This window comes from Brassica rapa, chromosome A03 (genome assembly GCF_000309985.2).
Source record: "Brassica rapa cultivar Chiifu-401-42 chromosome A03, CAAS_Brap_v3.01, whole genome shotgun sequence".
In the NCBI taxonomy this organism is placed as follows: Eukaryota; Viridiplantae; Streptophyta; class Magnoliopsida; order Brassicales; family Brassicaceae; genus Brassica; species Brassica rapa.
Genome location: NC_024797.2, coordinates 9,137,965 through 9,157,587, shown reverse-complemented (window position 1 = coordinate 9,157,587; position 19,623 = coordinate 9,137,965). Strand labels below are relative to the sequence as shown.

The window sequence follows — 19,623 nt, the reverse complement described above, 5'->3', positions numbered from 1 at the left end:
GAAATAGAGATAATATTAATTATGGAGCAATGATTAGTATGGTTTTAGATTATATATCAAGACAGCTAGCTAGGTAATTAATTAGTGCAAGCTAGTTTTCCACCAAAATAATCATAATCGTCAATTCGTCATATATAATTCTACATTCATTTACGAGTAATAGAATAACCATAACCTACCAATGAAAACATTATTGTAATATAATCAAATAACAATATACGTATAGCTTACAATTATTCATATGTATGCATAAACTCACTCTATATAAACAAACTTTTCTTCATCTATTCACCATCATAATAACCAAAAACACATTTTTCCTAAATAGAAATATATTAAATGGCTAAAGATGTGGAAGGAGCAGAGGGAGTCACGGCGAGGGACTACGAAGACCCACCGCCTACTCCGTTTTTCGATGCGGAGGAGCTCACGAAGTGGTCTTTATACAGAGCAGTCATCGCCGAGTTCGTAGCCACTCTCCTCTTCTTATATGTCACCGTTTTGACTGTCATCGGCTACAAGATTTCCTCCGACACTAAGGCAGGAGGCGACGACTGCGGAGGCGTCGGAATCCTCGGTATCTCGTGGGCTTTCGGCGGCATGATCTTCATCCTTGTCTACTGCACCGCCGGTATCTCAGGTATTAATATACAAAAACCGGTCCGGTTCAGTTTTAACAAACATACCCTTTCATTTATAGTTTATTTGATATTGACCCCAAACTTTATGAAGGTGGTCACATAAACCCGGCGGTGACGTTCGGCTTATTCTTGGCCCGGAAGGTATCGCTGGTTAGAGCGGTTCTATACATGGTGGCTCAGTGTTTAGGTGCGATTTGCGGAGTTGGGTTTGTCAAAGCCTTCCAAAGCGCTTACTACGTGCGTTACGGCGGAGGAGCCAACTCTCTAGCCGACGGATACAGCACAGGGACTGGACTCGCCGCAGAGATCATCGGAACTTTTGTCCTGGTCTACACTGTCTTCTCAGCCACAGACCCCAAAAGAAACGCACGAGACTCCCACGTTCCCGTAAGTATTTTTAGCATCAAGTAGTAATTACAAGAACGTTAGTTAACATATGATATAACTCGAGCTACTAATTAATTATACTTGTATGTAATAGGTGTTGGCGCCACTTCCGATAGGGTTTGCGGTCTTCATGGTTCACTTGGCCACTATTCCGATCACCGGAACAGGAATTAACCCGGCAAGGAGTTTCGGAGCTGCGGTTATCTACAACGAGTCCAAGCCGTGGGATGACCACGTATGTCTCTTTTAGTAGAAGCCAATCACACTATAATTAATGTTTATGATGTGAGAATAATTGAGTATTTTTTGGTTTATTTTATTTACAGTGGATATTCTGGGTTGGACCATTCATTGGAGCTGCGATTGCTGCATTTTACCACCAATTCGTCCTAAGAGCTTCCGGTTCCAAATCCCTCGGGTCCTTCAGAAGTGCGGCCTAAGAAAAACAATTACAAAATGGTTGTTATGGTGTGTGTACAAATTTGGCAAGTTTCAATTTCTTATTGTCTTTTTCTAATTTCTGGCATCAGTGTGGGGATATATGTGAATGAATGTTTGTGTGATCGGGGAAAACAATCTTAATGAAATCATATTGTTTTTGCCTGCTTTTAATTTTCCTTTTTTATTACCATCATCATTTTCAGAAAATAAAATGTTACAAAGATTTAGATACTCTACAATGGTTCAATACTTCAACTTATAAGTTTCATCTGATTCAGGTTAGCAATATGAAGAGGATTAAGAGATTAAAGTAATAAACTAAAATCGGATAACTCTAGTCCAACGTACATGAAAGTGAACACTTATTTTGTGTTGACATTACCATTCACTATTACTACTTTAAGATATAAAGAACTTGATTTTGTAATGGTTCAAAATAGGTCTGGGTATTTTACCCGATACAACCAAAATAGCAAAGTAGTTAAACATGTTTTGATATGAGCATGTCCAGATAACCGAACCCAATCGGTTAATTATATCGGATACCCGAACATACATATATATAACATTAAATCTACATCTCTCATTCTCCATTTAGTTTAGCCGACTGTGCAATCTGTTGAAATTGTTGAAACAAAGCTAAGCCTATTTAAAATTGAGATTGATTTAATTATGTAGAATTTGATTGCATCGAAGTTTTCCTAGTGGTTCTATAGAGATCTTAAAATTTTGAAAAGCTTTGCTTTTCTTCTGCATCTGATTTCAAGAGTGAGATCAAAGCACGTTTGTTTGTGTGAGGTGAATTCTTAATTAAGAAGAAGAAAGAAAGAATAAAGATGTGTAAAGAGATCTCATTGGTACATCTTAACTTTCTTCTCATTCTGGCCATTACAATATTTCTTTTCTCCACATTTTTAAGCACCTACAAAATACTAATTTTTTTATCTGCAAAGTATACACTATAAATACCCAAACCCGAAATAGGGATATTCGAATCCGGCCCGGTATATAAAATTAACAGGTTCTAAACTTTTATAATAAAATATCCGAAATCCGAAATACTCGATCCAAACGGAACGGTATCCGAAACAATGCGTCACTTTTCTTGAATATACGTACAAAGGTCATCTTCTGAAATAACAAATCATAAAGTATATAATAAGATGGACACACAAGTTTGTTGGTAAATCCAGTCGAGGCCCATCTAAAATAGGCCCATTATCAAGTAACCAAAAGAAAAGAAAAAAAAAAGGTTTCTTCATCAGCTTCGACCTGTCGTGAAAGGTTTGAAATTTGAAAAATGCAACCCATAATAACAGGGAATATGCCTAATCACGAGTCAGGGACACATAATAAATGGGTGTAGTCGGCAAAAGAACATTGAACGGGTTCCACCGGTAGCCGGTGAAAATGGTCTAAATTTCCCGGCAACGTGCACAACCGCCGCTATTAATCGCATGTTTCGTCCTAATTTTTCCTTTGATGATATGATTATTTGCTTTTCTCTCTTTTTTAAATATAAAAACCGATCCTCTTCCTCTTCCATTGCAACAAATAAAAAGAAAAAAAAGGAAGCAACTTTTTTCTCTCAAAAACCTCTCCTTTTCTTTTCTAAGAAGCTGCGTCATCTGTACGAATCCATTCCTCTCCTTTGCTTCCTCCTCCTTCGATCGGTCTACTCCTTCGACTGGTAAATATCCAGTCGAGGCCCATATATAGTCCAAAATAGGCCCATTATCAAGTAACAAAAAGAAAAAAGAAGGTTTCTTCATCAGCTTCGACCAGTCGTGAAAGGTTTGAAATTTGAAAAATGCAAACCTATAATAACAGGGAATAATCACGAGTCAGGGACACATAATAAATGGGTTTAGTCGGTAAAAGAACATTGAACGGGTTCCACCGGTAGCCGGTGAAAGTGGTCTAAATTTCCCGGCAACGTGCACAACCGCCGCTATTAATCGCATGTTTCGTCCTAATTTTTCCTTTGATGATGATTATTTGCTTTTCTCTCTTTTTTAAATATAAAAACCGATCCTCTTCCTCTTCCATTGCAACAAATAAAAAGAAAAAAAAGGAAGCAACTTTTTTCTCTCAAAAACCTCTCCTTTTTTTTCTAAGAAGCTGCGTCATCTGTACGAATCCATTCCTCCTCCGACGATCAGTCTCCTCCTTCCTCCATCGCCGCGCGCGCGCTCTGTGGTATGTTTCTCTCTTATCCGATCCTTTGTTTGAGCTGAGGTTTCGTGTTCGTATAACGGTTTGTGTGTATCTATATGCTGAGGCGATTGCAATTAATCAATATGTCTTTTTTCTTTTTTAACATCTCGTCACCGATCATCTGTTTGCTTTTCCATCGGTGACTTTTCCTGCGATCGATCTTACTTTGTTTTGAATGTACAAGTCATCATCGTTGGTTGGTATGTGTTGATAGAAGGTGAAATGATCACATCAAAATGATTTATATATTTATTGTTCTTTTGATGCTCTTCAACTTCAATACGTGTATGTTATTATATGTAAATGAACTATTGAGTTTGCTTAGTAATTAAAAGAAAAAAAAAACATTTCTGAGCTTGCAAATGTTTTTGTAGATAAATTTAAATATTGAGATGATTTTCTGTGCAGGTTGAAGCTTTGTGTAATCAGCCATGGGGCACAGACATTTTCCTGGTTCATCCCAATTTTTTGATGATGATGAACATGATCAAGGCTGGAATCATATACACCCAGAGCATCCATATACGAGTCTAGGTAACTATTCGTACATTCATATTAGATCTTTACTCTGTTTCGAATTTCTATCTTTGAACCTCGTTCTCCATTTATAGACTCAACTTTTGGAAGAGATATTGAGTTGATGATGCATGCTTATGTTTAGGTTAAGAAGTTCCATGTGGTTCTCCCTCATGGGTAGATTCGGCTTCACTAGGTAGTGAGAATTAGGAGGCAACATGTTATAACCATCACATATATATATCCTTTACCTTTTCCCTGTGCATGAAATTTCTGATCTTATGTTATTATTAATATGTCCACGTTTTCTCAGAAAGATCTGGGACCAGTGAGAACAACAGACCGCATGCTTATCTAGCAGAAAACTTGTTGAGTGAAGGAGTGCCAGTTTCTTCACATTGGAACTCTTCTATAGGACCAAGTGCCTACACTGCTCCAGTTCATGGTGTGGAGAGGCCACACTACAATCCAGGCACTTCGGGCCCATCCCATGTTCCTTTCATGAGCTCAGCAGTTGCGACTTTCTCTGCTCCGCATGAAACTTATGTGACATCTGCATCTTCTTCGAACTGCAACAGCCATACATGGTCAAATGATAGCTATTCTGATCTACCTATGGAAAATATGAGAGGATCACTGAAGCGGAAAGCCCCATATGATTCTTCCATCTATGAAATGGGTAGCTCAAGCCAGTACCACGGTGACATAGCTTCCTCAGACATGCATTTCCCCTCGGAGTTGCACATGGGAAAATCAATAACTCATGATCATGATCCTCATTACATGCCGTGGCTCATGGACCCAACTCACAGAAGTAATAATCTCTCTATCCGAGGAGAGAGTTCTTCAAGGAATGTCCGGAGCCGTCCTACACTTGATTTAGAGACGGGCCTTGATTCACATCCTACACACCACAATGTTGAGCATCCTAGTTCAGGTCAGTTTCCTGGTCAGGCATCTCACAGAGATAAGGAGTGGAACTATCCTAGACTCTCTCCAGTTCCTGGAGGTATAAATGGCTTTAGTCCAGAGACAAGTAATTTTCTTCCTGCGAGAAGTGTTGTCAACAACACATCTGGTGATACCTCTGGCTATCACCAGGGGATAACCGGAAACAGAAACTCTGCAGCTTCACACTGTTTCCCTGGAACTTCAACGCAATCTGCAAGCAGCTCCCGCTTCTCTCATAGGTCAACACCTACCTATAGAGCTTCATCAAACGGTTTGCGGTTGGGACATGTAGCATCTTCTTCTTCAGACAGGTCTCATTTTGTTAATGAGACATACCCTTCTAGGCATCTAAGGCCACCACCACACATTTCATGGCGTAGCAGTGGTCGTCCAGGGAGACGCAGGAGTTCTTATGAGAGGTTTCAGCCTCCTTTCGATGAAGCTGCTCTCCATGAACGGTTTTCATCTCAGGTCTGGTTATCCTTTTCTGTACAACTTACCAATAATAACTTAAGCTTCGAAGCTCAAGCCAATGTGATATAGTGCATATCTAGTAGCAAGTGATGGGACCAGCCTCTCAATATTTTTTTATTTTGATGCAGGGATTTATGGTTGTAGATCACCATCTGCAGCATGGATCCAGAAATATGCTTGATCACCACAGAGACATGAGGCTGGACATAGATGACATGACCTACGAGGTTAATTTTACAACACACTTAATTCTTTGTAAGCCTTACATAGTTAGAAGTCTTGCAACTGATATTTATATCTAAAATGATTGACACACTTCAGGAGCTTCTTGCGCTGGGAGAAAGGATTGGGAGTGTCAACACTGGTCTATCCAACAACGCAATCTCCAGTTGCTTGTCAGAGACCGCATATTACCCTTTGTATCAAACGGATGAGCAAAGAAAATGTGCAATCTGCCTGGTAAAGATTGCTTCTTCTAAATCATTTTTATGTGAAAGTGGAAGGTTATATGAAGTTAAAAGATAGGCTAATGGTGTGATGTTGGTAATGGTAATAATTAGGAGGAGTACGTGGAAGGAGAAGAGTTAGGAGAGCTTAAAGGGTGTGGTCATGACTACCATGGTGGGTGCATCAAGAAATGGCTGTCTATGAAGAACTCTTGCCCTATTTGCAAAGCCCCTGCTATACCAGATGCTTCTTCTAAGAACCCATAATAAACTGTATTTAGATTATTAGTTTACCTCCTTTACTTTATGGTTATATTTTCTGTGTGCATGTTTTTTTTTTTAAAGAAAAACAAAAACATAAGTTGTCATAGTGACGGTTGTAAATAGAAGGGAAATCTTCTTTATGACAAAGAGGTGATCCTTGACTTTCCCCTGAGGATTGGTAAGCTCTTCTCCAGTTCTGTAAGTCACATCTTTCATTTTCCAACCATCAGTTAACTATACAGTTTTGCTAAGACAGTAGTTCAGAACTTACTACTAAGATATCATAAAACAAATTCAGCTTAGCAGTTTTGAGTTTCCTTGGCCACGTTCAACCATTTCGTTTTATAGTGTTTATTGAAAGCAAGCATAGCATAGACTGGTATTTAAAAATAGACCACTAAGGGGTGCTATTGCTTGTATAAGTCTAAATCAACTACCACATCAGACTTAAAATAGGTAAGAAATAAAAACTTTTGCTTCAGTTTACAATATCAGATATATGATTTTTCTAGATGTTTTAAAATCGTTATCATTTATTTATAAAGTCAACATGATATTTGATTTCGATGATAGAATTGAACTCCATTTTAAGAGGATTCTAATTTAAAATTGAACTTCAGATTTTAAAGAAATTTGTATAAAAATATAAACTGAAGCTAAAAGAACTTTTGGTACAAGATCAAGTTACTTTCAAAGTTGTGTCTAATCATAGTATTCAGGTTCTACGGCATTAATCATCACAGCTCACCATGTTCATAACTAATGGTACTCGCTGATTTAGGTAGTGCATAGGGCCTTAGAGATATTCGTAACTTAGGATACTAGCTATAATGTAAACTTAATTAAGCAGATTAAAAAACTAAAATACAAATAATAAGGGTATAATAAAAATTTAATGTTAGGGATAAGGCTTTCCTAGAGATATTCATTAGGTCAACTCACATAAGTCGCATTCATTTTCAAAAAATATAAATTATTATGTAGCAATAAGGCCAATAATACACTAACATATTAACGAATATATTGATTTGTTTCGAACGAAACGACAGGAAATCAAGAATTATTATCCGACACGCTTGCTGTGTCGAGCAATTTTCCGGGAGAGAAGCAAGGTTGGTCCATATTTCTAAGAACAAGTAACGCAGTTTCCTTTTCATTCTATTTAGAAGAGATATGTGAGAGTAATTCCATATTTGCATCTTAGAAGCATTACAACATTGAACTAAGAAATTCAGGTCCGCAGGTCGTGTTTCTGCGTTCATAGTTGTCATCAACGATTTACTAATGATCAAATGTTTCTCTTCGGTTTTAGGGAAGACTTGATAAAACGTTCGTTTAAATCTTTAAATTTTAAGTGCCTAATATATGTGTATAAAATCACAAGGTGGTTTATTTTTTTTATTTTTTGAAAATAAAAAGGTTAAATCCGGATCTATTAAAGATACAGACCTAACCCCCGGGTGGGAGGTGCAACCCACGGGTGGGAGGTACAACCCACGGATGGATCCTCTTCCGGGTATTCAAATGGACCGTAAGCATGGGTCCATATCCGCGTGGTCACATGTGGAGCTAATAATTTCGCACTAGAGAGAAATCGATCTCTGGCCTGGACCAACAGAACAACTCCTCCTCTAGTAAAAACCACTAGACCACCACGATGTGGTTCAAGGTGGTTTATTGGTATACGGACTTTGAATTTTATCAGTATGTGGTTTTAAGTGCCTAAGCAACCATGGTTTAAAAACACTCTATTACACTTCATCTTGTGCCCACATGAATATAAGACCATGATTTTGGCTTCATTTGAATATCCAGGTAAATGGTCAATCTATGAAGTGCATCTCCCCTTACTGAACTCTTTTTACATGTCTAAGATAGTACCGCAGATTAATAATAATAATATATATATGGATCATTAAATTTCTAAATTATCCAGACATATATATGTAAGGATCATTCAGTTTTTATACCGTAGTTTTTTCATGTTTCATAAATCTCAAGACCGATCCTATATTTTGATATCAGAAACAACAATGGACATGTGTTTGTGGTATCAGTTATCATATACTCTTTGTTCATAAATATAAGATGTTTTACATAAAATACACTTATTAAAAAAACTATTTTTTATTTTAAAAGTATTATTAAAGTTATAAATTTAAAACTATTTAACCAATTACAAAATAAAATTATTAAATTTGATCGGTTACACAAATTTTGATAAAATTAAAGTTATTTAGAATTACGAAAATATCTTATATAATGGAACATAAAAACTATTCTAAATATCTTACATTTAAGAACGGAGAGAGTACTTACGTTGAAACCTAGGGAAATGATTATAATCTTTCTCGTTTAGATATAATTTAACATGTCAGTTAGCAATTTGTGTTCTATTTTTGTCATTCATCAAACTTTATTCCACGGCCGCTTTCACTATTCCAAATATATGATCAAGATTCATTGCAAGAATATTGCATTTCAATCTTTCTAAACAAAACTTTGTATTTAAAAACAAAAATCATTAGTTTTATACTTTTATTACATATTTACAAAGTAAACTAAACAAAACGCTCGGAATCTTAGAAAGTAAATACATTGTTATTGGTGAAAGAGGATCAGTACTCTCATAATCATCCAGAAAAAAAAACACATATACTTTTAGATGTAGAGAAAAACTGGGGTGGGGGATCATATACATAATGAGTGTTGAAGATAAGTGAAGCATCGGCAACAAAGCATTATGTGTGGAAGTGAATGGATTGGACGGTAAAAAGACGAGAGTATTACAGCCGCCATTGGTCAAGTAAGTGGGATCCTTGGTTTTTATTAGTGGTTTGCAAATGCGCATGCGATTACGCAAGTGCCTAAAATGTCAAACTTAATGGCTTTCAATTAATTCATTCATAATACACCAAGGAATCTTCGAAAAAAATATTGTATGCTTTCAAGTTAAGTAAACTATGAGTATACTTTTAAAAATGCATTATAAAACTAATGAAGTGTTTATCATTGCAAAACGAATTACGATACCAATCTAAAACAGAAGTATTATTAATGCAAGATATTTTAAACAAACAAAAAAACTTAGATTCTTGTAGTTACAAATTTTCTGAAATAATACGTATGAACTTTTTTTATACTGCTCTGGAAAAGCAGTGTTTTAGTAAATTGCATTATAAAAATTTCGTACTACATGCATATTGTGATGAAATATATTTAAAATTTTAACTTAATACGACAAACTAGAAATTAAGAAAATGAGACGATATCTTTCCTTATAATTTTTTTTTCCTTATAATTTTTTTATGAATACTAAGTTGAAATAGTGGCAACCGATTTGAAGTTGCTGATTAAGATAGGTCTAGACTCGTAAACGTCCAGCAAAAAGAAACTCTCAGTGCCACCATCAATGCATATAAACCGAATTCACCAAATGTTTTGTGGAGTGTGTTATTACATAAGTGATAAAGTGGTCGACGGATGAGCGGCTGATATGATGATTAGAACATTCAGTGACGTCAAAATATCCCATTTTAACATCGATAAACGCATTAATTTTGCATCAAGAACATGTCCGAAACAGTGCAGCCTCAGTGTAAAGAAAAAGAACATTCGCTTATGGCAGCAAAAAAATTTTCAAAATCAAAGGCATCATCTATTACTATAACATCATAATATCTATAACTATAAAGGAGAGTTTTCTCTCACCTCCTGCAGCCACGTCATTTAGGAGATATGGGCTTTTTTCGCCACGTGGCAACTCAATCACTTCAGATTCAGCCGTACCTTTTCCTCTTCGCCTCGGTTCTACTAGGTAACGTCGAGTTGAATCAATGAAACCCATTACCTCTTCTTAAATGACTCTTTTCTCCGATCAATTTCACAAGTGAGTTTCATAGTTCTTCTGTCTGCTAACGTTTTTTCAAGAGTTCTCCAGAAAAGATCCAAAAATGAATGGTTAATTTCCAGATTCTATTTTCAGAATTGAAGGAAGGTCATTGCAGAGAAAAGGGGTAAGTTCATAGGTGTTGACATGGTTCTGATTGACGGGAAGATTATCTGATTCTCTTTAATCTCTTATAAGTTACTTTAATCCATGATTTTATTTCAATCCTTCACCATCTAGATTCAAACACCTGCTCAAACAAGGATCCTTTTATGAGCTAACTGTTTTTGATGTCACCAGGAGCATCCAAAACTTCAGATTCGCTGATGCCCCTGTTTCAATCAGATTCGTAGAGCAAACAAGTTTCGTCGATATCTCAGCTAGCAATAACCCTAGCCCAACAAAGAGCTTCAGGTTTTGTAAATTTCGACCAGCTATTGTTACTGGCTAACACAAACACTGAATTGCCAGTTAGACACTTCATTACCTGACCTATAATTAATTTCATCCTCTAAAATCTGCCATTAATCCTTATGTTTCTCTGCAGATATCATTGGGGGAGGTGCGGGGCATAAGGACCACTTAGACCGAGATACCAATCCACTTGACGCCTCATGTCTGAAGCCTGAACTCATTACTTGCTTCACATAGATCCCCTTAGCGGTTTGGTTGTTGTCGTCTGACCTTACGTCGTTTACATGACATCTAGATTACATCTTCAGGTTTAGTTAACATGCTTCCCTGAAGTACTAATTAAGTCTGTGTGTGGTTAGGGAAAATGTTCATTCTCTGTGTTGTTGACTGCTTCCTGCTATTCTGAGATATCTAATTTTAGGAACTGTGGATCCAATTTAATATATACAACTTTATTTGTCTTTGGTACAGAACAGAGGAAGAAGTTTGGAATAGGAAAACATTCTCTCTTAACCCTTAGTTTCTCTGTATCAAACTTTTTAAAAAAAATATATTATGTGATGAATGTCATGATAAAAGTCTATAACTTTGTGTTGTGGTATTAATTTTTATTCATTTTGCTCTGTATCTTTTGATATTTTCATATGTGGAAAGGTGGAGGCTATGGGTTGCAAAATGTCATTTAATTGTTAATGTCCGACTGTCTGAATGCTCAACTTTGCAGGGACGGACCCGCATGCATAAGTGTATTTGGCAACCTCGCAGAGCTCATCGATGAGGAATTAGTAATGTCAGGTGTGGAACCAAAGGTTGTTGTAGCCACCAATATCAACCCTAAATTAGTTGGAGGTAACCATTTCTAACACTCATCTGTTATTTTAGGCCAACTTTTTTCTAAATGCTACTCCAGGAATACATTTCTTTTTTGACCATGAGAGTATTGCCAGCCAAAGTTATCTCACAAAGTAAGGAGTTATAACCTTTGTTACTCTGCAAATAACTTACATTTCTTCATGTTATAAATCGTATACAGAGTTGGTCACCACAAGGTTGGTCTCGGTAGGAAGGTTCATCCTCAACGTCTACAAAATATGGTGGTGTTAAGAAGATCGGAACGTTAACACTGTCTGAGCTAAATGCTTATATCACATCTCCCCACAGGTGACCACTTTCACGTAACCCATCTGTTAGTGCGTTTCTTGACCGACAATTTCTTTCACTTTCGTTGGTGCCTTATCCAAAGGTTTGAAACCAACTTCTCTGCTCTTCCACTGATAAAATACTGAATATATTAAAAATATTAATTGGATCGAACTGTTCTCTTTTGTTTTGAGTGCAGTGTCCCTGAGATAAAAGAGCAAACAACGAAAGAAAGCTTTCTGTTACATGGTATCTCACCAGAATCAATCTTTTTTGGACCGTGAGTATCTTCAACCACAGAATGTAATGTCTTCTTTTTTTTAATTTTTTAACACAGAAATAGTAATCAGCTCCATATAGCTTTACATCAAAAAAATTCAGGACATAGATCAAAATGTTGTCTCAGTTCAGACGCATGCATTTGGTTTCTTTAATCAGGTATTGCAATGAGGAAAGTAAGATGAACGTTGTGTATGAGTATATGAAAAAAGGAATGCTTAAAGACCATCTGTATGACTCGGATAATCCTAGGTTGAGCTGGAGACAGAAGCTTGAGATATGCGCTAAAGGGCTTCACTATCTCCATACAGGTTCCGCTAGAGCCATTATACACTGCGTGTGAAGTCTGCTTCAGGTAAACATTTAGGACCAACTCTTCTTCTATAGAACCTGTTGAAGGAGCTTTACTCTTTACACAATGTTATAATCTCTCTACAGGCCATTGAAGCTCTCGACCCGAACTACGAACTGGTAGTTTACTAGAACCACAAGAAGCAAACTCAATCGGAATAGAAAGACAACTTCATATCATCAAACTGATCCGTGGTTTGAGCAAATTTGATGTAACAAAAGCTCCGAGAGCAACTCCAAGACAACAAGAGTGACTACCTTTTGGATAGATAGAGAACATTTCTTTCTTTCATTTTTTTTTTGTTGCATTCATCCAGAGTCTTTTGTTCTTTTTATTCTCAGCAAAATTTTCAGTAACCAAATAACCTACCTTAGCGTTATAAACGTATAACTAGGAACAATAAATGTTTGATTCTTTTGCTAATGCCATCTGATAATAATACAAAAGAAATTCAATCCTTTGTATTGCTCAACATGTAAACTAAAGAATTTAACCAAATTTGAGTGTTTTCAAAAACTGAGATACAAGATTATTTTGTAACGACTTCCTTGGTCGGGGTGGGTTGGGGACCATATTATCTCATTTCTCCTGCTCTTGGCTGGGAGGTCGGGATAATGCTTCTTTCTTGGCAAAGCAGTTGATGGAGCTTTGTTAGCTTAAATCCTGGGCCCTTTCAAGGAAAATTTCATGGGAACGTTCTTAAGTGTGACAATCGTTGCTTTCTTGTGCTCTGTTAAGCTTCACATGATGTCCAAGTCTTTCTAATGACTACACTTTGTTTAGGTACGTTTTGGGTGCTGTACTGGAGACTTTTTTCAAAGCATTTGATGGGAAATGATCTTTTGGTAACGACTGAAAACACAAGACACAAGATTTGTTGATGGTCTCGAACCAGACACATGTTAGTAAGACGGTGAAATGAAGTTTTGGTTATCTTGAATATTAAATGTATTTTAAGTGTCTGGTTCAGAAATAACACACAAGATTTGTTAATGGTCTCGAACCAGACACATGTTATTTCTCAATACTACATTCAATAGAAAGTTTTACTAACAAAAAACTACAATAAGCAAGTGTTATTTTTACAAGTAATTTTTTCGAGCACGAATTTCATACTAAATAAATTCAAAACTAATACATCACAATAATTATTCTTCTATACTATACTTAAGAATTCATTTAGATTTGGGTATTTTTCCAATGCAATTAAATGATATGTTCGTTTTCACTTTTCATATATTACAAATGTTTATGTCTGCTTCTAATAATTATTCACAACTCGCATACAAAAACATAACAATAAGTGATATACATAATACAAATGCAAATGATCAATAAATATAGCTAAGCTTTAAGGATATATAGATGACTGATGTACGCGAAGGTACCGTTTTTGACAGCAATGGCAACAACATCAGACGAACAAAAATACTTGAAATAGAATTTTACAACTTAGTGTTAATTTACGATAAAAGAAATTAGATTAAAAAAAATATTATGTTATACAACAAATAATAATACATATACAACAAATAATACATATTAGTAAAATGTATAAATTATTCTATCATTGTGTTTGATTATTACGTCCAAATCATCAAAGGACATAATCTTTAATGAAATATGTTTTAAATGGATCCAAAAAGTGTAATATCTAAAAGATCCAAATCATTAAAGATATTTTTTTCTAATATATGTGAATAACTCCAAAACTTAAATGATAACTTTTTAAGTAAATAAAAACATGACTCTAAATTAATAGAATAGATAGATGTCACTATGCATAATATTCTTAAATTACGAAAGATATATTGTTTTTGCCATATACGTGAAATTCCATAAAAAAAGTGTTTGTGAAACTTTACAAAATTTTAAACAAACTAAGATTTACCTTGGCAAAAAGAAAAAGAACTAAAAACAAGGTACATGTTATAGAAAATAGAGATTTTGAGACTGCGTCTCTCAACTCTCCCAGCCCTACTAAATATTAGGACTAGATCTTAGTTATAAAAAGTATGATTAACCTCTAATTAAATTGTTCCAACCAGTTTCCAACTTCTCTTAACTTAACACAACACCAACTTAATTAACGCTACGATCGTCTCCACGCTACATTTAAGTTATTTTGGTTAAAATACGTTTTGGTTCATCTTACCTTATCCGAAGTAAATGATTTGATATGATGTGGTGTGAAACACAAGTAAACTTCAGTTAAAACTGTAATATTTTATTAATTTTTAAAACTATTAATCTGTAAAAAAATATTTCCAAATAGCCTGAGCAAAATTTCCAACAAATAATTTTGTTATAATACAAAGTTTAACAAATGCTAAAATGATTACAAAAGATAATTAATAAAATCCTATAACTAAATAAAATTTCATTATAAATTGAAAATCTAATATAAAGTGAAACAAACATATATTACGAAACATCATTTGTTCTCAAATAGATATATTAATTATCTATGAAATTATTGAAATTGTTTATATAGTACTTTAAAATAATAAAAAAATATAATTTTATTACATAATATTTTCAATTTACTTAGGTTGGAGATGAAATAATTAATATCGTGAGAAATTAATTAGAGTAAAATATTAAAATTTAAAACTCTTAGAAAAATGTATCAGTTTTTTAGATCTTCTTCAACTATATAAAAGTGAAATAAAAGTCAAAAGAGGCAATATAAATCATTACATTTTCCTTATTTTTGTTTTATTTAATAATTCTATGTTTACTAAAATCCATTAGTGGTCTTTCAACTTGAACCAACAAATTTTAATAAAATTTACAATATAATCTTAAATTTAATATATGTATATATTTTAAAAAGCTATATAAAGTTAAAGCATATTGAAATATTAAATAATTTTTATTGTAAACTCACCCGCCCGAAGGGCGGGCCAACCCCTAGTAATTATAAAACATGAGTTTGCCTATGTGACAAAAATGTAGACAAACGTTAACTGTTAAAGAAAATAGAGTAATTAGATTGATTGGCGATAATAGGTTGGATGCAATTTTGAAATATATTTTTTAAAATTTGATTAAATTTTACCTTACTTGGTTATAGGCATAAAATACATTGACTAATTTAAATATTTTATCTAAAAGTTATTTATAAATTTTAATGATAAAACTTGATTAGATTTTTTAAGAAAATATTATTGTGTAATTAATATTTTCTTTGTTAATTTAATTCTTTATATGTTTTCTTCTACAGTATTACTGTATAGATTTTTATAATTCGATTCTAACAATTATAAACGTTAACACGGCTCCGGTCCGAAATGACGTAAAACGGCTTACGGCTACACATGCTCAAAACTCGTATAGATCACTTGGACCAAAGACCGGAATACTAATCATTTATTATTTTTTTGAATACAAATTATATTGTATGTATGATGTATGTATCTTAATAAAAGATATCTTAAATATCATGACATCAATCATAATCAAACTCTTCCAAAGTTCCAAGTGATTTAGTAAAGTTCTTGTTCATGTGATCGGTGAGCATCTACGAAAACATCTTTCATATTTGAGAAGACTTCTCATAATGTTAGAGTTTAACCATGGAATGACAATCATGCTGCAGCCCGACTCACAAAAAGCTTACCGATCGAGTCGGAGACCATATCCAACTCGAGATTTGAAGAGTAACTACTCTCTTTTAAAAGTATGCATGCATTACCGATTTGAGGAAAAAATGCTAACATACACAAATGTCTCTATCGAATATCTAATCCTCAACCCCATTTTCCAACAATATATTTCAATTATTGCTATATATATTATAAGACTATACTGTAGAGTCTATAACTTTATCTGAATTATATTTTGGTTAATTAATGGTTACAGATAATTAAAATTTTATATTTTTGGCCATCTTTAGAGATTTTTATCTAATATGTATCCAATAATTTTGCCATGATGTAGTACATTAATGGGCCATGCATATACTTAGTTGTGACTAGCTAGTCCATTTCTCTCGTTCTACTTTTGTTACAACTGCAGAAACGAAGCAATAAGTTTCTAAAGAGAACTATGAATCCAACTAGGTAATGACATTTCGCATGGAAGGTAAAATGTCAGTAAGCTGTGAGGATCTATAAAAATGGTCGTACAAGCTTTTGCAGTGAAGGGTAACAAGAATTTTTTATTAGTGAATGAACTTTCGAATTTAACATAATAGGCTATATATAGCATATAGTATACACCTAGGGATTAGCATGGTTGTAAGTTAATAGAGTTGGTCATATTCTAGACGGTGATGTGCAATATTCATATTCATCGCAAGCATTAAAAAATAATGTAAATATTCTATTTTTTTTTTCAATCCGATTCAATCAATTAGTTAGTACGTAATTCATATTATATCTCCTCCTTTTCTATCTGCTTTGCTTGTGGAGCATGGAGTTGTATGGGGATGGCTAATTAAAAAATGAAGGTTGAAAAATTGAGTAGAGGAAAAGGATAGTTTTGTATTATAATAGAACAGAAGTGAAAAGCCAAACTAATTAGTTTTGTATGATTATAGGATAAAATAGGAAATCAAGTCTCATTGTGACAAAAAAAAAAAAAGGAAATCAAGTCTCACTGAATTCACATGTTCAACAACTATTGAGTTCACATAGCTAGTGGTTATAAATTTCAGTATTAATATGTGTTTATAATTTATAATTAAGAAACCACCGATAATTAAAAGTGAATAATTAATATGGGCAACCACTATGGCTAATAAATAAAAATAATTATATAATACACTCAAGTCCCTTGAACTCTCTATATAACCCTACTTTGGTACACATAAAAGAGACACACCAAATCACCAATCAACAAAGTAGAAAAAGAAAAGAGAGAGAGATGGCGAATGCGAAGATGCCCTTCTGTCTTTTGGCCTTCTTTTGTCTGTTATTACAGTTATTTTCCATCTTCCATATCGGTAATAATATTCCTCATTGCTCTAATTACATTATGCCTCTCTGTGGTTTAAAAAAAAAAGCCTCACAAATATCACATTTTTAGTCATTTAATTTCCACCGTAAAAATTCAACAAATATTTTCTTTTTATAATGATAGAATCGCTAACACGCATGTAGAGAAAACGAATAATTTATAGATTTTTGATAAAATTGTAGGGAATGCGGAACTGGAGATGAATTATTACAGAGAGAGTTGTCCTAGAGCGGAAGAGATAATCAGACAACAAGTGGAGACGCTTTACTACAAACACGGTAACACAGCCGTATCTTGGCTCCGTAATCTCTTCCATGACTGCGTCGTCAAGGTAGTTAACTGTTTTATCTATTCATAATATAATTTCAAAACACGATTTATTTATGTTCATGTCTTCTCTTTGTAGTCGTGTGATGCGTCACTGCTACTAGAGACAGCGAGAGGTGTGGAGTCTGAGCAAAAGTCAACGAGGAGTTTTGGTATGAGAAACTTTAAGTACGTTAAGGTTATCAAAGACGCACTTGAGAAAGAATGCCCTTCCACAGTCTCTTGCGCTGATATTGTTGCTCTCTCTGCTAGAGATGGTATTGTCATGGTACGTATAGATATATTACCTATATGCATTTTAAGGTTAAGTTAATTAGTTTGGAATTGTTTTTATAATTGTGGTGCTGTTTTTTGGTTGAAATGAATAGTTGAAAGGGCCAAAGATAGATATGATCAAGACAGGAAGGAGAGACAGTAGAGGAAGTTACTTGAGTGATGTTGAGACTCTAGTTCCTAACCACAATGACTCCCTCTCCTCTGTTCTCTCAAACTTTAACTCCATGGGCATCGATGTTGAAGCAACCGTTGCTCTATTAGGTAACAACTTTTAATTCCTTATAGCAAATCTGAGTAGTAACCATCTTTTAACTGCACAGACCAATAGATTTGAGCCGGAAATATTAAGATAACTACTATTTAGAATGAGATAATGATGTAATTAGTTTAAGTCATTATCTGATTAGAATATAATCTTTGTAAAATGTTAAGCTATTGCTATGTGAATAAAACAACACAAACTTTTCAGGGCATGGTAACTAACACTACCAGGATGAATATTTTGGTTTTTGTTTTTTTTCACGATTTTAGAAAAGAAATGAGTTTTACAAAAAATGACTGTCACTATTACTCATCAGTCAACTTATATTATCGTAGGTGCTCACTCCGTTGGTAGGGTCCATTGCGTTAATCTAGTGCACCGGCTATACCCAACGATTGACCCGACTCTAGACCCAGATTACGCCCTTTACTTGAAAAATCGTTGCCCAAGTCCAAACCCGGATCCGAACGCAGTCTTATATTCCCGTAATGACCGTGAGACTCCCATGGTTGTGGACAATATGTATTACAAGAACATCATGGCTCATAAAGGGCTCCTTGTCATCGATGATGAGCTAGCCAGCGACCCGAGGACGGCACCTTTTGTGGCCAAGATGGCTGCGGACAATGGTTACTTCCATGAACAATTCTCACGCGGTGTCAGGCTCTTGTCCGAGACCAACCCTCTCACCGGTGACCAAGGGGAGATAAGGAAGGATTGTCGTTATGTGAACTCTAAATGATTATAATGTTGTGAAAGATAATAATAATCATGTGTGTGTGTATGAATGTATGTATGTATGTAACTATGTATGTTAATGGTTTGAATTCAATAAGAAGAAATATCAAATCATTATGGATTGAGATATAATAAAATCGTCTAAAGGTCCGATGAGTTTTTTTTTTAATCATTTGTGTGTTGTGTTAGATGAGTTTTTTAAAATCATTTTTAATCATTTGTTTGTGTTCGGGAGTGATTTAAAATCATCTAAAATTAGATCATATGATGATACGTACGTAGATACAAAATTTGTTAAGAACTCAACGTCGAAAGTATGATGATTTATTGATATATATGGTAAAGTTCTTAGAACTTAACATGATATCATCATCCAGTAATTGACATATACGTAAGATATATGTTATCAATCATACAATACTATCAAATTGGAGACAAAATAGAACTAATGACCTTTTTTACAAAACATGTTAAAAGTTTCACATCAAACATACGATGAGATCTAGAATAATATATAAAAGATTAAAAACGAGCTCAATTTATTAATTACTAATTACTAATTTATCATTTGGTTCTTAGTTCCAGTTTTTGAAATTTAACAATTTTGAGATCTTCTAACTACAATGTCTACCATTAAACAAATTATC

At 34.4% G+C, this 19,623-nt stretch overlaps 3 protein-coding genes and 1 long non-coding RNA gene across 7 annotated transcripts; 3 read left to right on the top strand and 1 right to left on the bottom strand.

The window, feature by feature from the left end:
- The first annotated feature begins 266 nt into the window (after positions 1-266).
- LOC103857660 (aquaporin PIP2-2) lies at positions 267-1,640 on the top strand. The gene is made up of 4 exons (XM_009134876.3): positions 267-640; positions 733-1,028; positions 1,123-1,263; positions 1,355-1,640. The coding sequence occupies exons 1-4, from the start codon at positions 340-342 to the stop codon at positions 1,466-1,468; spliced, it is 852 nt and encodes a 283-aa protein (XP_009133124.1). The 5' UTR covers positions 267-339; the 3' UTR covers positions 1,469-1,640.
- LOC117132765 lies at positions 1,396-3,686 on the bottom strand. Its single transcript, XR_004456305.1, has 2 exons — positions 3,569-3,686; positions 1,396-3,065 (listed from the first exon to the last, which is right to left on the bottom strand). It is a non-coding gene; the product is annotated as an uncharacterized LOC117132765 (long non-coding RNA).
- LOC103857659 (E3 ubiquitin-protein ligase MBR2) lies at positions 3,025-6,547 on the top strand. Of its 4 annotated transcripts, none has more exons than XM_009134874.3 (7): positions 3,025-3,147; positions 3,636-3,668; positions 4,095-4,220; positions 4,516-5,624; positions 5,756-5,854; positions 5,949-6,086; positions 6,188-6,530. In XM_009134874.3, the coding sequence occupies exons 3-7, from the start codon at positions 4,118-4,120 to the stop codon at positions 6,338-6,340; spliced, it is 1,602 nt and encodes a 533-aa protein (XP_009133122.1). In that variant the 5' UTR covers positions 3,025-3,147; positions 3,636-3,668; positions 4,095-4,117; the 3' UTR covers positions 6,341-6,530. The 4 variants fall into 4 exon arrangements, with proteins under 4 accessions (XP_009133122.1, XP_033143607.1, XP_033143608.1 ...); XM_033287717.1 differs by lacking the exon at positions 3,025-3,147 and adding an exon at positions 4,348-4,398 and having other exon boundaries at positions 3,245-3,668; positions 6,188-6,547; XM_033287716.1 differs by lacking the exon at positions 3,025-3,147 and having other exon boundaries at positions 3,242-3,671; positions 4,087-4,220; positions 6,188-6,547.
- Positions 6,548-17,183: 10,636 nt separating this feature from the next.
- On the top strand, positions 17,184-19,142 carry LOC103249155 (peroxidase 21). The gene is made up of 5 exons (XM_009134870.3): positions 17,184-17,359; positions 17,556-17,704; positions 17,780-17,968; positions 18,069-18,237; positions 18,574-19,142. The coding sequence occupies exons 1-5, from the start codon at positions 17,281-17,283 to the stop codon at positions 18,978-18,980; spliced, it is 993 nt and encodes a 330-aa protein (XP_009133118.1). The 5' UTR covers positions 17,184-17,280; the 3' UTR covers positions 18,981-19,142.
- The last annotated feature ends 481 nt before the right edge of the window (positions 19,143-19,623 follow it).